Below are 20,937 nucleotides of genomic sequence, written 5' to 3'. Positions count from 1 at the left end.
TTCCACTATTCATTCTCCATTAACAGCCTGTGAATGTTCTCATTTGTCAAGGTCATCGATATCCTCACAGCAATTTCAGTCAAAAGCAACTGGACTTGGTTATTTGTCTAGGAAGACGTTTCACCTCTCATCCAAGAGGCTTCATCAGTTCATGTACGCATCTGACCAGGCCGGGTCTGTGTGTGTGTGTGTGTGTGTGTGTGTGTGTGTGTGTGTGTGTGTGTGTGTGTGTGTGTGTGTGCGTGTGTGCGTGTGCACGTGCACATATGAGTGTTTGTGTGTCTTTGCATGTTTCAGCTCCACCAGTGAGCAGGTGGGACAGAACGCACAAATAGAGGTCCAGAGTCAGCAGCTGGCTTAGCAGTGCAGTCAGCAGGTTTTCAGCCCGTAGTCAGACCCCAACCAGCTAACCTCCTTTCACAGGCTGGAACCCACACGGTCCCAAAGCGCGCTGCAAGACAACACTGCTTTCTCTGTTTGATCTGCCAGTAACATCGCCTGAACGCACTCAGCCACAAAGCACAAAAGAGGAGGGTTTTCCTTTTTCTTTTATGTCATCCAAAATTTCCAACCTGAGCTGAAAAAACAGCTTTGATCGTTTGTTTGGTTGAATAATTGACTGATTGTTTGCTCAATCAAAGCACTCATCCCCACACAGACGAGACACAAGATGGGAATGCTCTCTCTTTGATATTAAAGTATTTATTCTTATCGAGAATTGATCTTTCAGAGTAAGCTTAATGACTTTTAGCTAATGGACGTGGGCTGAGTAGAAGCGAAAAATAATCAAATTGTCAGCTCTTAGTACACAGGCGTCTTGTGTTGTTTCTTATTTTTCACTCTTATTTCCTCCCCCTCTCTCATTCTTTGTTTGTAGCTGTGAATGTCAGAGAGTTATGATGTGTCTCTGTTTGGTAAACAGTGTATTCTCCTGTTACTGTGGAGAGATATTTGCACAGAGGTGATTTGAAATACTTGGAAATGTGAGCAGTGAGAAGATTAGGCAGTCTCTTTGTTTAGTGGTTAATGTAGTTTTAGTAGTGACTAATTCATGTGGTATCGCTCAAAATCTATACATTGGGGGTTAAACAAACTTCCTTCTCATGATTTCAATACAACATGTATTTGAAGACATTGGTGTACTACTCGAAAGGACGACACGGTGGTGTGGTGGTTAGGACTGTCCCCTCACAGCAAGAGGGTTCGAATCCCGGCTGGGACCCTGGGTGTGGAGTTTGCATGTTCTCCCCGTGTCTGCGTGGGTTTTCTCCGGGTTCTTCGGTTTCCTCCCACAGTCCAAAGACATACTCGTGTTAGGTTTATTGATGACTCTAAATTTGTCCGTAGGTGTGAATGGCTGTCTGTCTATGTTCGTCTCTATGTGCCCTGCGATAAACTGGCGTCCTGTCCAGGGTGTACCCCGCCTCACGCCCAGTGTCAGCTGGGATCGGCTGTACTACTACTACTGGTGTACTACTCACTGACAATGAAACACAAAGTTATTGGTGCCATCATCAGGTATATTATCAAATCAAATCAAATCACCCTCAGCTGCACTTCGTGTTTAGGGCTATATGCCTGCTTGAAGCACTGAGATGGTAAAAATGTGGCAAAATTTGAGTAGACAACTTTACGGTCTCATGATCATTTTTTTCCAAGCTCCTCGACATCCGCAGCATCTTTTCATCTTTCATAAAACTAACTCTAATACCAACCTCCGTACAGGCTGTTTCTACAAGCAAATATATCACCTGGGACATTTAGAATTTCAACTTTTTGATTTAATCACTAAAACTTTGTTTTCCATACCAATGAAGTTTTCCAGTCTGATCACTCATACGCCAAAGAAAAAATGCAACTCTGCAAATATTTTTTCCCTCTCATAAAATATGCAACATAAATATTGCCTCATTTTAAAGAGATTTATGCCCTTTTTTGGAATATTATGTCCATATCCTGCTGGGTTTGCAAATATTTAGTCGTAACTCTTCAGTTTGACGGATAAATGTTAATACTTAACTTTTTAACTCTACCGGTGCAAACAATGTAGAAAGATCCATACTGTGGCACAAATTTGTACCGTTTATACCAACAGCTGCCTCGGTTAGACTGTGGACTGGTTAGACTTTTCCTTTTTCTCCCCACCTCTCCTTTAATCCGTCCAACCTGATCACACCAATGCAAATGAAGGACCCGCAGCAAGGAAATCCATCCCATGTTGATGATGCGAGGAGACGAGGGACGACAGTGACAGGACGTCAGACGTGCGCTGGATGGACGGATCGATAGCCTCATTGATACTTCCCCTGGGTCCCCCTGTTTATTCCTCCACATCCTCATCCCCTCACTTCCCTTTCCCCTCACATATGATGCCTTCTCTTCTCCTCTTCCTCTAATCTCTGCCTTGACTCCCATCTTTTTTCAACTTCTCACGTCTAAAATAATCATCTTCTTTTTAACACCAAAAATCATCTATGACTTTACAGCATCTCTTTTTGCAAATAAGGGAAAAATAGGACGAATAAAGGAAATAGCTCGATTCTCAATCTGCATTTCTGGAGACTTTTAAGGTATAATTTTCAGTTAAAGAGTCTCTCCTCGAAGGTGATGCACAACAGACGCATGCTTAATTTATTAGGATGGATTTTACAACTGCAGGGTCTTAGCCTTCTCAACAGAATTTAAAACATGTATAATTCTTCTCACCTAGTGGAGCTTACTGCAAAGCCTGACCCACTTTGCGTTGAAACAAGTTTGTATTTCAGAATACCAGCAGCAGCGTATTTTATCAGAATTAGTGTACGCTCAGCCGTACAGACAGTCACGGATGGCTCTTTCTTCAGAAGAGACTTCAAGGACAAACTGTGAAGCATTAACCGCTGCACCAGCTCAGCAGCAGCAGACAGTGTGTGTCCTTGTATGAGCATCTGCACAGTGGGTCAGTGTACTGGTGTGTTTCTCGTATGCTTTCTTTTGTATCTGGGAGCTAAATCAGAAAGATGAGACAGTCAACATGTGTGTGAAGCCTCCAGGAGTTCTTGTTTCTTGCATCCATCTTCATTTATATCCCTTGCTTTTAAAATCATTTCTTCCTTTTGCCTCCTTTCTTTCATTCCCTAGACCCTTTGCTTTCGCCGCTGGCAGTAAACAAAGAAATCATTATCTGTTGTCTTTCTGCCAAGTGTGTGTGTGTGTGTGTGTGTGTGTTTGTGTGCATGTGTGTCCAGACCCCAAGCACTTAAATCTAATAGGCTACAAACCACTGTTAACAGATGTAGAAGAAATGTATTTAAATACTAAAGTGCCTCCAACAAACTGCGGCTGAACCTGCCCCCTGATGAGCAGAAGGGAGGGGAAACGTATGGAGCAGAGTGTAGAAGGGGGTAGATACTGGGATAAAAGGGCGGAGACAGAAAATGCACTAAGCAGGATTTTATTTATTGATTTGTATTTATTTTATTTATGTGTGACCTGAAATTTAGTTTCTGTTTGCTGACAAGCCTGCTCACACTTTTCCCTTGTTCTAAAGTCGAAGGATACGGATCTTTCACTTTTTGCTACAAAGAAAGAAAATCTTACAAAATACACTATAGTGTTCACTTCATGCCAACCAGTCAGCACACATACAAAGTCCAACACACAATGCCTCCAGCCCTTACCTGCAATATGGACTATGTGATCAAGAATTTTGGGATGTTCAGACCTGAAAACTTTCTTTTTCTTGCAACGTCATTTTGGCATGATGAGTCCCTTCAGAACATCTCCTTGATACCAAAACTATTTCTGCTATGCTGTTCTTTGGAGGCAAACATCGCGAGTTATACATTGAAACTGTCATGTACAGTATATTGACAGTGAACTCAAAGGCAAGAAAGCTTCTTCATGCGTTAGACGTGACTGTTTTCTTGTTTGCTTGCTTACAGCGCTCATGTTTCCTTATTGTTCCTGAATTCATCAGATTTATAATGTGGATCTTTTTCGCAGCACTCAATTTGATCGCATTTTTGAGAAGCACAAGTAGAACTAATAACGTCAACAATGGCTCAGTTGCTGTAATTAATGCAATGCAAAACAGCAATTAATATGGTTAATAGTTACTAGTAATTACCCCGCCCCCCTATCTCATCATGTGTTTGGTGCCCTGAACAATACTTGCCGAGTCATGAACCCCCTAACTGCAGCAGTGCTGGTGTCACTATTGCCCTGGATTATTGCTATTCATTTGAAGTCTCTATTTATTGTTATTTCTGCCTGGTGAGAATAAGTTATCCCGGAGTATGACTGTACTGCACAGTGAGACAGGGTGGAGGCTGCAGGACTGTAGATGTTATAAAAAATGCTGTTATCTGTCTCTGCCAGCGAATCAACCGTCCAGCAGAAATAATCACCAGTGAATGTGGAATTTGTCTAAATCCATGATGTCAGTTTTTGCATTACTGTGAATGGGCAGCACCCCAAAAAGAGACTAAATGTTGAAAACCGTAGGAGTTTGGGGCAACAGGTGGGGTCAGGGCGAGGTCATATTCAATGATAGGGTGTTTCTTGATGGGCCTGGCTTGGAGGCAACCGACACGTCTTTGACCTTTTTGAACATTAAGCCGCAGTCAGCAAGTTAGAGTGGCAGTGGGAAGATTTGTCCCGACTGTCCCTGAAGGACTAAAATGTCATGTGACAGAGAGGGAGTAAAGGATGGCAGGCATATTTAGATTCTCCTCTCTGGCATTTCCTGCTTCTATTATAATTACATTGTAAATCAAAAATGAAAAATTTAGCTTAATGAAACTATTGACTTGTTGAATTGTTTTGAGAGGAATATCGATGTACTACTTGATCTACTGCATGTTGATGCTGTTAAGTCTGACGTAACACCCTTTCAAAATATGATTTCCGGGTCCAAATGGTCCGTTGAAATAAAACAGACAACGGCTGAACATGCAGGCAATTGCGATCACCTCTTTCGTCAGTTAGACACCTTTTTCATTGATAAGAAAGAGGTAAAATGACAATTACATTGTTTTTTTAAGACTCAGATCTGTTCAATCAACGGGGAACACTGCACTGCTGTGTTGTAGAAATACGATGCTTGGACCTGCTCGGACTCTGAAATCATATTTTGAAAGGGCTTTACATCATGACTTAACAGCTGGATAAAGATGCACCGACAGCAAAGTCCTGCACAGCTGTGCATTAAAATGGGTCTGCATACTAATATGCTCACAGTTACAATGCTTATATGTTTAGTGTTCATCAGAATTCTGTTTACCCTGTTTATTCAGCGTGTTAGTAGGCTAGCATTTGCTAATTAGCATGAAAATACAGGTGCAACTGATGGGAATGGTATGTAGGTAGCTAGATAGGTAGGTAGAAAACTTTAATGTCCTCAAGAGGCAATGTGCACACAATTCACAGATACTGACATTAAGTCAGACATTTATAACACTAATTCTCTGACACTTACATTTATATACACACATTTGCGATTTTCCCTTAAGACCTTGTGTAATAGATATATACTACTGCTGTTAGACTTCAGAAATGTTCCCTTGTCGTGCCCCTCCCCATGTCATTTGTTATTGGTGATGAGCCAAAGCTTTATGGACACATTGAAACTTTGAACTTATTATACTATGTAAAAGTCAAAGTCTGTTGTTGCGGTTCATCCTGAAGGGAAAAGAACATCTCCACAAAACGTCATTGTAATCCAACCAAAAGCTGTTGAGACATTTCATTGTGAACCACAGTCATCGACTGATACATTAGACGTCCCTAGCATGGCTAATAATACTAATCTAATAAAAACACCAGTAAAATAAACATATACTCCAGCTGGATATTAAAATGGATATCAATACATGTCCGTGCAAGGTTCTTGTTCTGTGAGGACGGTTTTTAAAAATGGCCTGTGATCTGAAAATCTGAATATACCAGAGGTGCCTGCAGACACCGACCAAGCCTTGACTGCTCCCTCTCTTTCCTTTTTGCCTCCACATCTTAATAGCTTTCCATTTAGACAGTGATGAATGTGTGAACGCTATCAGCAGAGTGAGAAAAGATGAGAAGGACCCGGCTGTGGTCCTTCAGTCTGTGTGTCTGGGAAACAGAGAAGAGGAGTGTATGTGTGTGTGTGTTGCCTGTATCACGTTGTCACCGCTGGCTGAAGACCAAAGAACTCTGTCGTGGTTGAAGTGGTTGACTTGTTGGATATCATTTTCTTCACCCAACAACAAATATATGTGGCATACGTATGTGTGTGTGTGTGTGTGTGTGTGTGTGTTTGTGTGTCCCTATGCGTACAACACACACACATACAGCAGAGCGTGATTGTGTGTTAGCTGTAACTCTGCCACTGTGAACAGCTTTAGTCTCAGGCAGACTGATAAAGGTCAGGCTGGCATTTTAAAGTTGTGCGACAGCAGCTTTGCCGTGACATGTATATTAGAGGAGAAAAAAAATATTGTGCAGCGCATCTGTTCGAGAACATTGTCCTAGATTTTATTTCCTGTATAAATACATTTATTTCAGCATCTTCAAACTAACTGATTTGTGAAACAATCATTCAGTTATAAGACAATCATGAAGACATCTTTGTATCCTGCAAACAGACTTTCAGACCTGTGTCATGCAGGTTTAAATATAGTGAGAAGGAGGTCCATCCGGAGTGTGTTTTTTTTTTTTTTGGCATAACTCAGAAAAGAGAAACCCCAAGACTGGTTTGAAATTTAATCGCAACATTAAGACGTTTGCAAAGTCAGCCTTTTTATACTGTCTTGTGTTGTTTTTATGTCTCGTCTTAATGCCTTTTAAGCACTTTTAATCACCTTTTTGTTGAAAGGTGCTGTACAAATAAACTTGCCATGGTTAGACTGTGCAGCAATCTGCCCGTACTGTTTACAATTATGGGCCTCTTGGCAATAATGGCCTTTTTTATGATCAGCAGTTAGACAGTTAGAGGTTGTGATGTAATTGCAGACATTCCCTTGACAAAATGTGCAGTGAACAGCAATACCATGTTAATATTTACATATTATACTTTTTAAAGGGAATTGAAAGCCTAAATAAAAATCCAATGATTCATCAGTTTGGCTGCAGGCTTATATCAAGAAAACTTTAGGATATAGTTCACGACACTGTCTGTATGTCTTCAGGTTGGCTCCCATGGACTTAGAAAATAAGCACCCAGACTGCATGTTTTGTTCTCCAGTGTCTCTCTCTCTCTCTCTCTCTCTCTCTCTCTCTCTCTCTCTCTCCCCCCCCCCCCTCTCTCTCTCTCTCTCTCTCTCTCTTTCTCTGTCTGAGCCACTTAACATACTGGCTTGGATCAGATCGGATCCATTCACTCCACTAGGTTTAGAGCCATTAGCTTAATTAGAGACCAGACATTCAATTCACTGTCAGATATGTTGATCCGTTGGCTGCCTTTCAAATGTCTAGCATACAGTGCATTCAGGTTGTATCCTGGTGCAGTTTATACGTCCACTGACTGGGCCTGTACACTACAGCCTATATCATACTACACTAACAGCATGGCACAGAGATTTAGACCCACTGGTCCACTTGTCTTCAGCTCTGATACCTGAACAAATCAAGTGCAAAGCAATGCATTATCACCTACTAGTAAACAGATCTCTATACAGTCGAGTTCAAACGTAAACGTGATCATTTCAAAGATTGCAATGACAAATTAGCAACTCCAAGTTAATATTTGAAAGAACAGTGCAGGACCTGTGTAGGGAAATAAGCTATCAAATCAATTAAAAACAACCGTGTGCGTGGCTGCCTTTAAACCTTTGGTAGGCAGTTTATATTTGGTGTTATTTCGACAAAAAATCTATAAATATCTTTCATCTTATTGTAATGGAAGTGTTCTTGGCTCTGTTTTCAGGCTTTAGAAAATCAAGCCAGAGACAGGAAACACCGGTCAATCACAGGTCATTTCAGAAGGAGAGAGTGTTCCTATTGGCTCAGGACAGAGAGGACAGAGAGAGAGAGAGACACTTTTTTTGATTGCTTTTTACCTACTGCAGCTTCAAATCTGCCAAAATTTTACAAAATGCCTTAAGACACACCAGATGTTTTTAAATATACAAGTTCATTTTGATCAAGTAATAAAAGCAAGGTCAGAGGTTTGTTTGTGTCAGGCGTTGTATGCAGGTAGTGAGGTGGTTGCCATGGTTATCTGTTGCTGGAATAGCGGTTTATCTGCATTAATAAATATTTAAACAGGCTAGATTATTACCGCTATAAGTAATGTTGAAATATTGGTTTGAAAGCACGGCATGAAACTACAGGCTGCATCAGTTCATACACGCCAGAGTTAAAAGTTTGAATGATTCGTTATTAAGAGCGCCATGATCCGCAAGTGAATCTCATCGCTGGTCACTGTGATTAAACAGTAGTAATGTGTTGTCTATGGGCCCTCGAGTCCGTCTCTGGTGCTAGAGATGCTAGCATAGCTTACTAGCCTTAGCTTCTTTGCAGACGTCCCAGCGCAGCCAGAGGGACATTCTCCGCCCTTAATACATGTGGATCAGTGACGTTAGTGTGATATCCCATGAGTGGATTACGCCAGTATCATACCGATATTGGATCAGTATCAGGCCTCTAGTATCTCTAGTATCTACTATTTCTAGTATTACACTGACACTGACAGCATGAGTGATTCGATTCATTTTGGGGACGAGCATGAAAAAAATCTGTACACTGGCACTGTAACAGGATATGGCTCTGTTGTAGCCCCTGGAATGACTATTAATCGGCAAAACACCACTGATGGGAAGATGGAAGCTCCCTGCCTCCCTGATACATGTAGCAGGAGCAAATCATCGTTCACCTCCTGTTTTAAACAGTATAACCAACCAGCTCAGCAGAGGCCTCGTCACCATCGGCATAGCTGCACCCGAAGCAATCATTTGGCTGAAGGTCTTTGCATTTGCTAAATAAAAGCCATACATCATGCTGTCAGCATACTGTATCTAGTAAACACAGTGTGAGCGCTCGCGTGTCTCTATGCCCGAACACGCATTTATCACACAACACTCCCTAGATACGTATTAAAGTGCTCATTGTATGTAAACACCAGACACATATGCTCGTGTATATTCTAAAATGCACCGGCGACCCTGACGTACTGTAAAAGATTAACAGATCAGAGGGTTACTGGTCTAATCTTCAAAATTAGATTAGAGTATTAACCCTTTAGAGGTCAGAAAGAACAACAGGTTGCACCCTTAGGAACCCCACCCCCTCGACCACCACACACATCACATTGGCCATGCATGCGTTAACTGCCATCAAATCAAATGGTGTTAACGTCTAGATTACTGGATTAACATGTGTTTGAGTCAAAGTGGGCTGACAACTTAAGTTTTCTAATAATAGTATCATACATAATCATCATGTATGTATTGATTTAATTATAGGCATGAAAAGGCTGACAATAAGAAATACATTATGCATGCAAACCAGGAAAGAGTTTCTATCACCACTGCCACTGTTACTTCACACAGTACAGTTTTCTCTCCTTGTCGTTTTGAGGAATGATGTGATCTGAACCAGTTCCTTTCTCTCTGTGTCCAGTGTGTGGCTGTGATTTGGCGCACTCGGGTTTCTTCCACCACTCTGGCGAGTACATCTGTACAGAGGACTACCAGCGGCTCTACGGGACCCAGTGTGACAGCTGTGACCAGTACATCACTGGGGAGGTTGTATCTGCCCTCGGGAGGACGTACCACCCACACTGTTTCGTCTGCAGCATCTGCCGGTAAGGACAAGTGTGTACAGTCACAGAATACTCCTTTAATTTCTCACCTCGTATTCAGAAACATTCTTTTTTCCTGCTCTGTGAGTTCATTAAAAGTATTAATGGTATGGTTGGTAAAAGGTTGTAGTAATAGTAGGCGTATTGGAATTGCATTATTTCTATTTTTAACACCATTGTTTATAGCTCTAAGTGCTGTCTTCATGGATCCTCTTCTTCCACTGCTTCTTAATATTAATTGTAATCGTAACTTGACTATAAAAAAAACAACAAATGAGATTCTTCCATAGCACCACATGCTGTACTTTGCATGTCTGTTTACAACTTGGCCCTTTTACAATTAAAAATGCTGTGATGTCTGAGTACTGCGGGCCAGTGAATTCTTGTGTCTGTGTTTTGGTTCACTGACATGTGAGCACCAACTACAGCAGAATCTCAACAGTGAAAGAAGTGAATACACACTGTTGGTGATGTTTTAATTGAAACCTTCACAGCCAATAAAACTTGTTATAGCTAATTAAAAGCAACAAATCAAAGTTTATTGCAGCATGCCTTTGTCAGGTTTGACACAGAGTGCTTCACTGAAAATACATGGCGAATGGCAGTACGGTGTTTTGGACACATAATTTAAAATGTAATGGTATTGCTATCTTACTAGGTAAAGGAGTACTCGAGTGATAGAGCATCACACAAAACGTAAAGTTCAGGGAGTTTGTGAAAGACAGATTTAAAAAAGCATTATCAAAATCAAGTCCTAGTCCTGGTCTTCAACCTGAAAACCCTGGATTCTACACTTCCGATAATGCAACTTCATAGCGTCTTTTATTCGACCTTGTTTTGTAAGTTGACTAAAAAATTACATCCAAGACCAAACAAGGTACAACTTAAAGGTCCCATATTATGAAAAGTGATGTAACCATGTTTTTTTCGTTATAAAGCAGGTTGTGTTGCTGTATAAATACTGTGAAAGTATCAAAAACCTCAATCCACAGAGAAAGGCACACAGCCCCTTTGAAGAAACTGTGCCTTTAAACGAGTCGTCAGGATTTCCATACGGTTGTGATGTCACAACTACACTATATATAGGCAGAAAGTTCTGTCCCTGGTTGCAATGAGGGTGAAGAGACGCCGAGAGCGCAGGTGTGCAAGACCTGGAAACGCTGACCAATCAGAGCAGACCTGGCTTTTTCTGGAGACGGGCTTAAAGAGACCGGCACTACAGCAGAGTATTTGTGATGGAATGTGATAGAAGTGACTGGTAAATGAAGTGCGATTGGTGAGCAATACAATAAAATATAAAAGCTCAACTATCGGTCAGTTTGTTAGATGTAGAGATGGATCATTGGGATTTGGTTAGCTTATAGTGACGGTTTGGCCCCCAAGTGAATGTGTGTGTGTGTGTGGGTGTGTGTGTGTGTGTGTGTGTGTGCGTGTTTGTACCGTCTCTACTGAATAAGAGCACACTGTACAGAAAGTGTGAGTGAGGCTTATTCATTTTGAAAATGGCTGTGTCAGCATATTTCAATGAAATTGTGTCTGTTAAATTACTTTTTGTTCAATAACTGACCAAACATCCCACAACAACCTCTCAGATGTGTATAGAGTTTAAAAGTCAAACCAGAAAAAAGACACATAGCATAACACAGCGTTGGGCACTATATTGATTCTGACTCCCAACGCGAGGGACATCAAATAGACAGTTTGACACAACTTGATTCATTTGATGTAACTTGATTTTTTTTTCATTTAAAGATCATTTTGGCATTTTAGCCTTTACTTGAGAGTATAGTTTTAAGATTAAGGGGGGACAGGCAGATGGGATAAGGGTCGGATTCAAACTCAGGCCGCTGCGGTAAGGTCATGCACTGCCAGCTGAGTTACTGCGGCGCCCTGGCATGTAACTTGATTTACTTACACACACAGGATCGGAACCTGCTATCACTCCTAAGGTCTTTTTCTGACAGGAGTTTTTAATATGCTGTATAATTCATATCGTCATAAAATACTTGTTGGGCTTTGGAAATACAGGATTCTCCCATAATCTATTTTCAATCATATTTGTACTCAGGATGAAGTTTCTGAGAGCAGCGGCCACGTTATCTTTTTTCAGCCCGTGTGTTGAAGTTTCTTATTTTCTACCAGAGGAGTTTTGGAAATCTCTGCTGTGATGCATACGGATTTGTACACAATGATAAAAAAAATTCAATTTAGCTGTGGCTGCAGTGCAGCTGCTCACCTCAGCCCTCACACTATTGTGTTTACTGCCGAGCCCTCAAGCTAAAGGCATTTTCTGCATGTCTTGATTTATACCGTATGGCCTTTTTGTATTAATATTTCAGTCCCATGTGCTAAAATACATTCTAATGTGGATGTGTAGGTGAGAAAAAAGACATTACAATATCAGGTGATGTGGAAATGGTTGGGTGAAACTGAGTGACCAGGTTGACACTCAACTACTGTTTCATTGTTTGAGAAGAAGCCTGAAATATAATCTCTCTATCTATTTGGATACTGGAGCTCCATTGATTTTACTATACATTTGTCAGTGGGGAATTTGAGAAACAATGTAAATATCTGTATACTTTTCATTGATGTGGGAGTAAGACTCACTCCTTGTTCATTTTGAATGGGCAATTGAGAACACAGCCAAATCTCCAACTGGTGTCAAACTACAGAAATACTCCTCAGTATTACTATTGGTACTGTCATAAAAAAATAGAATATATAACCATCTAATATGTTAATATAAAAGCATTGCTGTTGATTTTGAAGTTGTTTATCCTGTGAGAACCACAGATGCCACGCCTTCCACATCCAATGCTGTATGTCAAAATATCTGTTGCATTTGTCAAAATGTCTGCAGATAAAAAACACACACTAAATGTATCTGCACAGATATAGATACTCTACCACTAAGGGGTAAAAGGTGAAACTGAGCCCAGTAAGATTTTTGCACACCATATATGCATAGCTTTATTGAAATGTTCTGTGTGTGTGTGTGTGTGTGTGTGTGTGTGTGTGTGAGTGTGTGTGTGCGTGTGTGTGTGTGTGTGTGCGTGTGCGCGTGCGCGTGTGTGTGTGTGTTCTCAGGAGTCCGTTCCCAATTGGAGACAGGGTGACTTTCTGTGGGAAGAAGTGTGTGTGTCAGCAATGCTCACACACTCTGAAAAGCGACAAGCCCGTCAAGGTCCATGGACCAAGCTGTAAGAAAGAAACACCCACACACAAATATATGCACACTCACAGGCAAACCACCATACTGTAAACTTGGTAAAAAAGGAATTTTTAGTAGGGATAATGCTGTGGAGTTTACAAAAATAATGCATACAGTGAAGTTGTATATTCTTCAGTATATTCTTGGAATGATTGTTTGAAAGATATTTGTTGTTAGGTTTGGAATATGTGTCATTTCTGATCTCAAAGGACTAATTACAATCTTTGGAGGCATCTGATGTTTTTCAACAGCAAATTTAACTAGCTAAGGTAAAAAAATAAATTCTCCAACAAATGGGAGAAAAAATAAGAAACCACCCAGCTTTTAGTATTAAAGTCTGGCGGTAATATATTTTTTTCTCATGTTGTCAATAAATCCCATGAAAAGACCAAAACTAATCATCTCTAATAATCGTCTGTTTCTCAATACTTCTGACTTCTTACACTTTTTGCGACTTTTAGCCCTTTCATTTGTACTTTAGACAAAAATCCTAAAAAACTATTAACAAAAAGGTTTTAAGGTTAAGCGACTTCTTAAAACACATAGGCACTGCAATATATAACCAACATTACTCAAACAGGGGACTATATTTATACACATTTAGTGCCTAAACAAGTAAGACAGTGTTTATAGGAGTAATTCAAAATAAACTACGGTGCCCATGTTCATGGTAACATTAGTTGTTTAGCTTTAGGATAATAGGCGTCTATAGTACAGAAAAATAATCAGGCTCTGGCTCCTAATATCAGTGTGACAGAGTGAAGAATAGAATCCCTCCTGGCCATTTAGTAGCGTCATACGTGGACTGACTCTATGTAGCTTCTGGATATTTACCTAAAATTACTTGCATCTTTGTGAATCATCCTGTATGTAAGACTGTTTGTACCCCTACAGGGGGAAAGAACTAGAAGAGATCTGTCCTCCTGCCGAAATGCAAAACATAGCCACATCCCCTACAGCTATACACACACACACACACACAAACACACACACACACACACACACACACACACACACACACTAACACAGAAGGTGGACTGCTGCTCCAGGTAGTCTTGTAGCCTGGTTCTGGTAGCTCCATCTGGCACAGACAGTGTGACTGTGACGACAGGAGAGAGGGATGAGGACGAGAGAGGAAGAAGAAGAGAAGTGAAGAGAGGTTGGCAGAGCGGAGAGACGAGGACAGAGAGGAAGCATGATAAATGCTCCAAATGTTTAAGCTGCTCTTATCTTCTTTGTATGTTTTTACACTGCTGCGTTTTCTGACTCTCCTCTCCTCTACTCTCCTCTCCTCTCCTCTCCTTTCCTCTTCTCCCTTCTCCTCTCCTCTAGACTGTGCAGGCTGTGGCGAGGAGATCAAACAGGGTCAGTCTCTGCTAGCTCTGGAGAGACAGTGGCACGTCAGTTGCTTTAAATGCCGAAAATGCGGCTGTGCGCTCACCGGAGAGTACATCAGCAAGTAGGTGGCTCAAACCCCCATGTACTCTCTCTACTGTTGTTATGTTTGAGCTAATATCAAAGATTTTCTCAAGCGATCCACATCTTCTGTTGCTTGTGTGTCGGCTTCATATTTGAAGCTTTGTGCTGTGACCAGTTTGCTTAAAGCAGGTGTTAAAATAGAAAGCTACTTGGAGAACTCTTAAACCTTTCTCATATATGAACCCTGGACAATGTCAGGGGAATCAGGTCCCGAGATAGTCTGGTCTTTGTACTAGGGCGCTGGAAGGATACACTCTATTTGATGCCCAGTCTGAGTGATTCAGACATTTGCCTTCTCACATACAGCTCCGCCAGGTAGTGTCGCAATAATTTCAGGATTGAAGAGCATGCGTGAAAGGGGCTTTATTGTTATATATTTTGCAAAACAATAACGTGTGCCTCGACTCGATGTTGTTGCACAAAGACAGCAGGTAAATTCAAAGTGAGAACTTGCTTCTTATGTTTGTTTTTCTGTTTTTTTTTGTCCCTGGCAGGGATGGGATACCTTACTGTGAGGCCGACTACCACACCCAGTTTGGGATCAGGTGTGACAGCTGCAGCAGGTTCATCAGCGGCAGAGTACTTGAGGTAAAATCCCTGTGTGGATATGTGTGTATTCTTAAGAAAAATGGGAACAAGAGGGAGAATGTGCATCTTTTTTTGTCTGTGTGTATCTTTGTGAAGCAAAGCGTGGGTTTGTGTGCATGTATGCCAGTACAGTGTGTGTGTGTGTGTGTGTGTGTGTGAGTGTGTTGTGAGTCTATAAAAAGCTGCGGAAAAAAACGCAGCTGTCCCTCTTTAAATGACTGAAGTGTTGCGTGATGGCGAGGCAGCTTTGGAAAACCAACAAAGCACCACTTTCCCATCTCCTCTACCCTATTAATTCCTTTTTGTTCTCATCGCGCCTCTCCCCCTTCTTCATTCCTGTTTTTTCTCTATTTCTTATCACCAATTTGTTCTTGTTTCCTCATTTGTGTCATCTGCTCTTGTTTCTCTCTGCTTTATCTTATTTCCTCTCACTTTTCCTTTTCTTTCCTTCTCCTCCAGGCTGGAGGGAAGCGCTACCACCCCAGCTGTGCCAGGTGTGCTCGCTGTCACATGATGTTTCTGGAAGGAGAGGAGATGTATCTTACAGGTGAGGAAGGAGAGGAGAGGAGGGGGGAGCAAGACAAACGGAACAATACATGTAACACCAATAGAACTGACTTTAAGTTTTGGTAAATAGATGTGTCCACAACAGCTATTAGGCATAGGAATAGACTTGTAGCATCTATTGAATTAGCTGAACCCTGCAAGTATCCAGATGGCCTGTGTGTGTGTGTGTGTGTGTGTGTGTGTGTGTGTGTGTGTGTGTGTGTGTGTGTGTGTGTGTGTGTGTGTGTGTGTGTGTGTGTTTGTGTGTGTGTTAGAGAGCAGTAGGATACGGTCACCTGATAAATGACTGCTTTCAACAAAGCACCATTATATAGGTTATTGATCTCACATATACCACTCTTGCCCACCCTCAGTGGTAAAGACACACAAACACACACCTTCCCCCCTCACGGAGGTTAGAGTCCATTACCTCTCAACCTTCGCCTATGCTGTGTCCATTACTCTGCGGAGTCTGCCCCGCCACTGACAGAATTAATCTGAATGAAACCGACTTTCTGGAGGTTTAAATTTAATCATCCAGGAGCTTCTGTTTTGCAAATTACATTATAGTAATTAAAGTTAATAAGCTCAATCATGCATTTAAATAGGTTGATATGAGGACGCTGGAAAACCTTCTTGACCCTGTGGGACGAACTTGCATTATTATGCGTTTTGCTTAATGTTTTTTTAATTAACCAACCAAATGTCTGACAAATTGCTCTGATAAGCAGCTGTTTTGCATTAGCAATTATGTTTCGGAGGAAATGCACCATAATATTGGCCACAATATTTATATGGAACTACATATAATTTGCAAAATTATGATTAAATGGCAACAGCAATGTCATTTTATCATTTTACCACACCTTAACGACAGTTTAGTTTAAATACATATGCGTTTCATTGAATAAGGTATAATATTGGTTGTGAAGATTTTGCAGATAGATACAATATCAACATGTTTGATGTGTTTAAAGAAAATGAGATGCATTCCTTGAAAACGTGACGTTGATGCAAATTAGCTGCATATAAACATACTGTACTGTAGGAGATATGATACACCCATGACAATGAGAGCCCTGCGATTCTGAACTGCACAATTGTTTCTTTAAGTTAACAGGGAAATGCAAAATTCAAATACCGTGCAAACAGATGATTTGTTCCCAACTGGGTTAAATCTAGATTAAATGCAGAGCTACTGGACCGTAACATGGGGCTGACATACAGAGTCCCAGAGTCACCACACACGTTGCACCTCCTGCTTCACCTCATTGACATTCTGTTGCTCTCCCGCTAACAGCCTCCAGTGAAACTAAGCATTTGCATATTTCACCTAAAGTCGGTGTACTGTATGTATGTGCTTTAATCTATGCCTGGAAATATTAGTGAGCCTGAGTGTCATTTTCCGTGTATACTCATGTATGTGCTCAAAAGCATGTTTGCACGTTTTTGTGTGTGCATATGAATGCAGATGTGTGGATGTGTGTGTGCTGAGCTCCGGTGAGCTGCCCCAAGGTTACATCTACTCCTTTTGATGACTTCAGACATGTAGGAGGGCTGAGCAATCACCCTCGTGAGACACACTCAATTACAACCCACCACACATGCGCGCACACACAAGTAATCAATCTCATGATGCATGTCTGTAATAAGAAGTGCTTTGTGTGTGTGTGTGTGTGTGTGTGTGTGTGTGTGTGTGTGTGTGTGTGTGTGTGTGTGTGTGTGTGTGTGTGTGTGTGTGTGTGTGTGTGTGTGTGTGTGTGTGTTGAGTGTGTTGAGGGTGCAGAGGTATTTTATGAGCTAATTGTGGATGTTTACTCTCTTAAAATGTGTAGATGGATTTAAATAGTATGTTCATTGTTCCCTCGATCATGTTCTCATTATTCAGCATTGTTCAAACATCTGAAGACATCGGGGTGGTGTTACTTAACCTCCACTTCACTCCAGTTCAAATACAGTAACACCTCTACTGTATTGTCAACAATTTGGCCACATCTTTAAGATAACGTCGTGATAGGTGTTGTTCAGGTGGTTCAAATGTTGATTCTCATGCCAGGCTACTCCAGGTTATAGACTGCAACTACAGCAGGGCAATAAATAAGTTCAATAAATAAATAGTCTACATGATATAACCGCATGTTAAAAAACTATATTTGTAAACTCCTGTGTGAATTAAATACTTGACAAATGTAAAGTGCTGATTATTTTTTAATTTTATTAAGAACTTTAGTGCAAAATGAACATTAGGTACAAAGATCAGAATGTAAAGGGCCGTCTAAATGACGTAAATATTGCTGTAACGCAGTTTGGCCTTTGGTTTTTGACGTTGTAATAGAAATGATATATAAAAAATGTATACACACTTTAGCAGCTGAAAACTCAATTTTATATATATACATATATAGTATATATATTATGGGGATACCTAAAAGACAAAGTCTACACTATAAGACCAACAGTTGCTGAATTGAGAGCAGCCATTGACTGTGAATGCAGGCAAATACCAGGGTAATTGTTTGCATTTCCATGTGTGCCTTTCCATTGCTTCCCTTTGTCAGCAGTGTCTGGACCAGAACGGATGCAGTATGACGGTGACAAAACAATAAAATGATGTTTGTAAATTCTATTACATTTTCAAAAATTCATTTAATTTGAATAAACACCTACTTAACAATAATTTAAAGTGCGTATACATTTTTTGGGACACCTGTATATACAGTATATAGCCCTGCAACTGCAACAAAATATATCGTCATCACTGATGAAACTGTTGATTAGTTTTTCACTAATTGACTGAAATGTGAAAATTTGCTTGTTTTTCATTCTAAAGAAATATAAAAAATAGAAAAACAAGAACATCTTCTCACTAAATAAGGTCTAATCAACAAATTGTATTTATTTAAGACGTAGTTCAGATGACTCATTGATTCTTGTTATAGTTATCAGGTAATTTTCTTTCAGCTGACGAATACATAAATCAACCATGTCAGGTTTATATCCCACCAGGCCTCTTTAGAAAATGAGCCAGAGCTACGGTCAATAGAAATATTATGAGCTGTTAAAAATCATGGTATTGACAAAGAGAAAAGAATTAATTTGATGTTTTTATTTATTTATACTATTTTTGTTTGGACAGAAAATGTCCATGATTTGAAACTTTCAGCCTTGTCGTATTTCCGGCCACAGCTGACTGATCAGTGGTGTCAAAAAAGATATTCCCTACTCCAATTAGACACTGAGATATTTTACTGATTCAAAAACATCTCTGTGTCATAACAACGATGCTTGGCTTCCCACAGAGCTTGGAGCATCGGAGGTCTCACAAGAGAGTCCGCAGAGAAATGCAGAACGCATCATTCTCTGCCCACACTGCCATGACACAGCTAGATTAAAATCAGCACAGTAACCCTTTACGTGCAATTATGCACATTTACCTCTTTTACCCTCTCAACAAAGTCTGAGTTTAAAAAAGAAAGACAAGAGACATAGGAGGTTAAAGGAAATGGAAGAAATAATAGTATATATCTGACAAGATGAGTCTGATGCGCACGCTGTCTCTCAGGGAAGCATGATTAAGCAAAAAGCAAATCTCCTGAGGCCATTTAAATACCTGCTGCTTAATAGCATTAGAATTTCAAATGACACAAGCACAAATGTCCATATTGCATCCCTAGATTCCCTCTTTTGTACTGTATATCTCTGGTCAAGATAAGGACTGATTAACCTCATTTTGCAAAAAGTAAATAAAAGACTGTCTTGCTAAGACTGTGTTACAAAATGAAAATGAGTTAAATTTGAATTATTTTGTGACAAATTTCAGCCGGCTAATTTTCTCAGACCGGATGTGCAGTGCTGTTTTAGAATGAATTATTTTCCTCTGCAACATTTAGATTCCCCTGAACCAGGAGATAAAGGATAAACTCCAAGGCCATACATCTGTTGGGCAGCAGAGTTGGGGAGCGTGGGTGGGGCGGAGGTGCACTGAATCACCACGCATGGTTTCTGTCTACAGTATCGATTTTGTGTGTGGGTGTGTGAGAGTGTGTGTGGTTGTAGCATCTGTGCCCCTGTGTATCTGTGCTTGTTCGTGTGTGTGTGTGTGTGTGTGTGTGTGTGTGTGTGTGCAAGTCAGATTTGTAGTGTTGATAGTAGTTATATTAGAGTAATGATTAGCTAAATGAGTCCATTCGGTTTCTGCGTTGCCCCAAGGCCAGAGAAAATGATTGTGTGTGTGTGTGTGTGTGTGTGTGTGTGTGTGTGTGTGTGTGTGTGTGTGTGTGTGTGTGTGTGTGTGTGTGTGTGTGTGTGTGTTCAGGGAAGATGTATTACTGTCATTATCCCTATCAGCTCCACATGCATATAACATCCTGACATTAGTGGTTTATTGTTATGAATATGATCTCATGGCCTCCATCCATTCCCTCTTTCATCTTTTGCTCTCTAATAAAGTTCCCTCTTCTCCTGTTTCTTTTCTCTCTCGTCCCTCAGGCCACCACTTGTTATCGTTCAGTTCGGTTAAAGCACAATGTCGTCAAAGCAGTGGATCTGTTTAGCACAGCTTATGAAATAAACGCACATTTCTCTTCACAATCAACTTACAAGTTTTGCACTGTATACTGTAATATGAAGGCATTTTCTTGTATGAACTCTGGACAATGTCTTAAGAGTCAGGTCCGAACATTCTCCGTTTGGTTTACGATTACAACGCCTCACGTAGCTGGTTCATAATTTGGTCATAAACAACCAAGTCTCTTTCCGTTCCTTAAATTTGTCTGATGACTTTGCCATCGGTCCTGACCGACAGAAGTTCCCGGATCATGAATCATGTTTTCTCTGTTGTGTTAATTTCATTGATGTCTTTGTGTAACTCACTCTTCCTTACCTTTGGATGTGTAGGATTCTTTCACACAACCTGCATGACAGAAACGTTATCAACGTGCCCACTCGCTCGCTGTGAATTATCTGCACAATCGCCTGCTCTTTACACACTTGGTTCTCAGTTGGACATTACACAGAAGTTGTGCTAGGGAGCTGCCACTGTTAAATGTCCGTTCCAACTGATTCAGACATTTGCGTTCTCATATACAGCCCCAGCGGGTAGTGTCTAGGTACTGTAAGTTCAGGGTTGCAGTGCATGTGTGAAAGGGGCTTTATACTACAATTTTTTTTGTATCTTTCTGTATCTTTTACACAATAATCCATGATTTGGGCTGAATTGTTATTTAGTTGTTATAGTTATTGTCTTTTATTCTTTGAACTAAATGCTAACATTAAAATGCTGATGTACAGCTAATACATAAGTTAAATCATCATCACAAAAATCATCACAAAAACTTTGGACAAAATTAAATTT

At 40.5% G+C, this 20,937-nt stretch overlaps 1 protein-coding gene across 1 annotated transcript in view; it reads left to right on the top strand.

Moving 5' to 3' along the window:
- Positions 1-20,937, top strand: part of LOC310956527 (actin-binding LIM protein 3-like) — a gene marked incomplete at both ends in the record, with an annotated part of 44,329 nt that overhangs the window by 5,871 nt on the left and 17,521 nt on the right. Inside the window, 5 exons of the mRNA XM_083926780.1 lie at positions 9,577-9,760; positions 12,848-12,960; positions 14,304-14,430; positions 14,945-15,038; positions 15,498-15,585. Coding sequence (XP_083782906.1) covers positions 9,577-9,760; positions 12,848-12,960; positions 14,304-14,430; positions 14,945-15,038; positions 15,498-15,585 — 606 coding nt within the window. The remainder of the gene's footprint in view (positions 1-9,576; positions 9,761-12,847; positions 12,961-14,303; positions 14,431-14,944; positions 15,039-15,497; positions 15,586-20,937) is intronic.

This window comes from Echiichthys vipera (assembly GCF_963691815.1).
Source record: "Echiichthys vipera genome assembly, chromosome: 14".
Taxonomy (NCBI): Eukaryota; Metazoa; Chordata; class Actinopteri; order Perciformes; family Trachinidae; genus Echiichthys; species Echiichthys vipera.
This window is presented reverse-complemented; position numbering and strand designations above follow the sequence as displayed.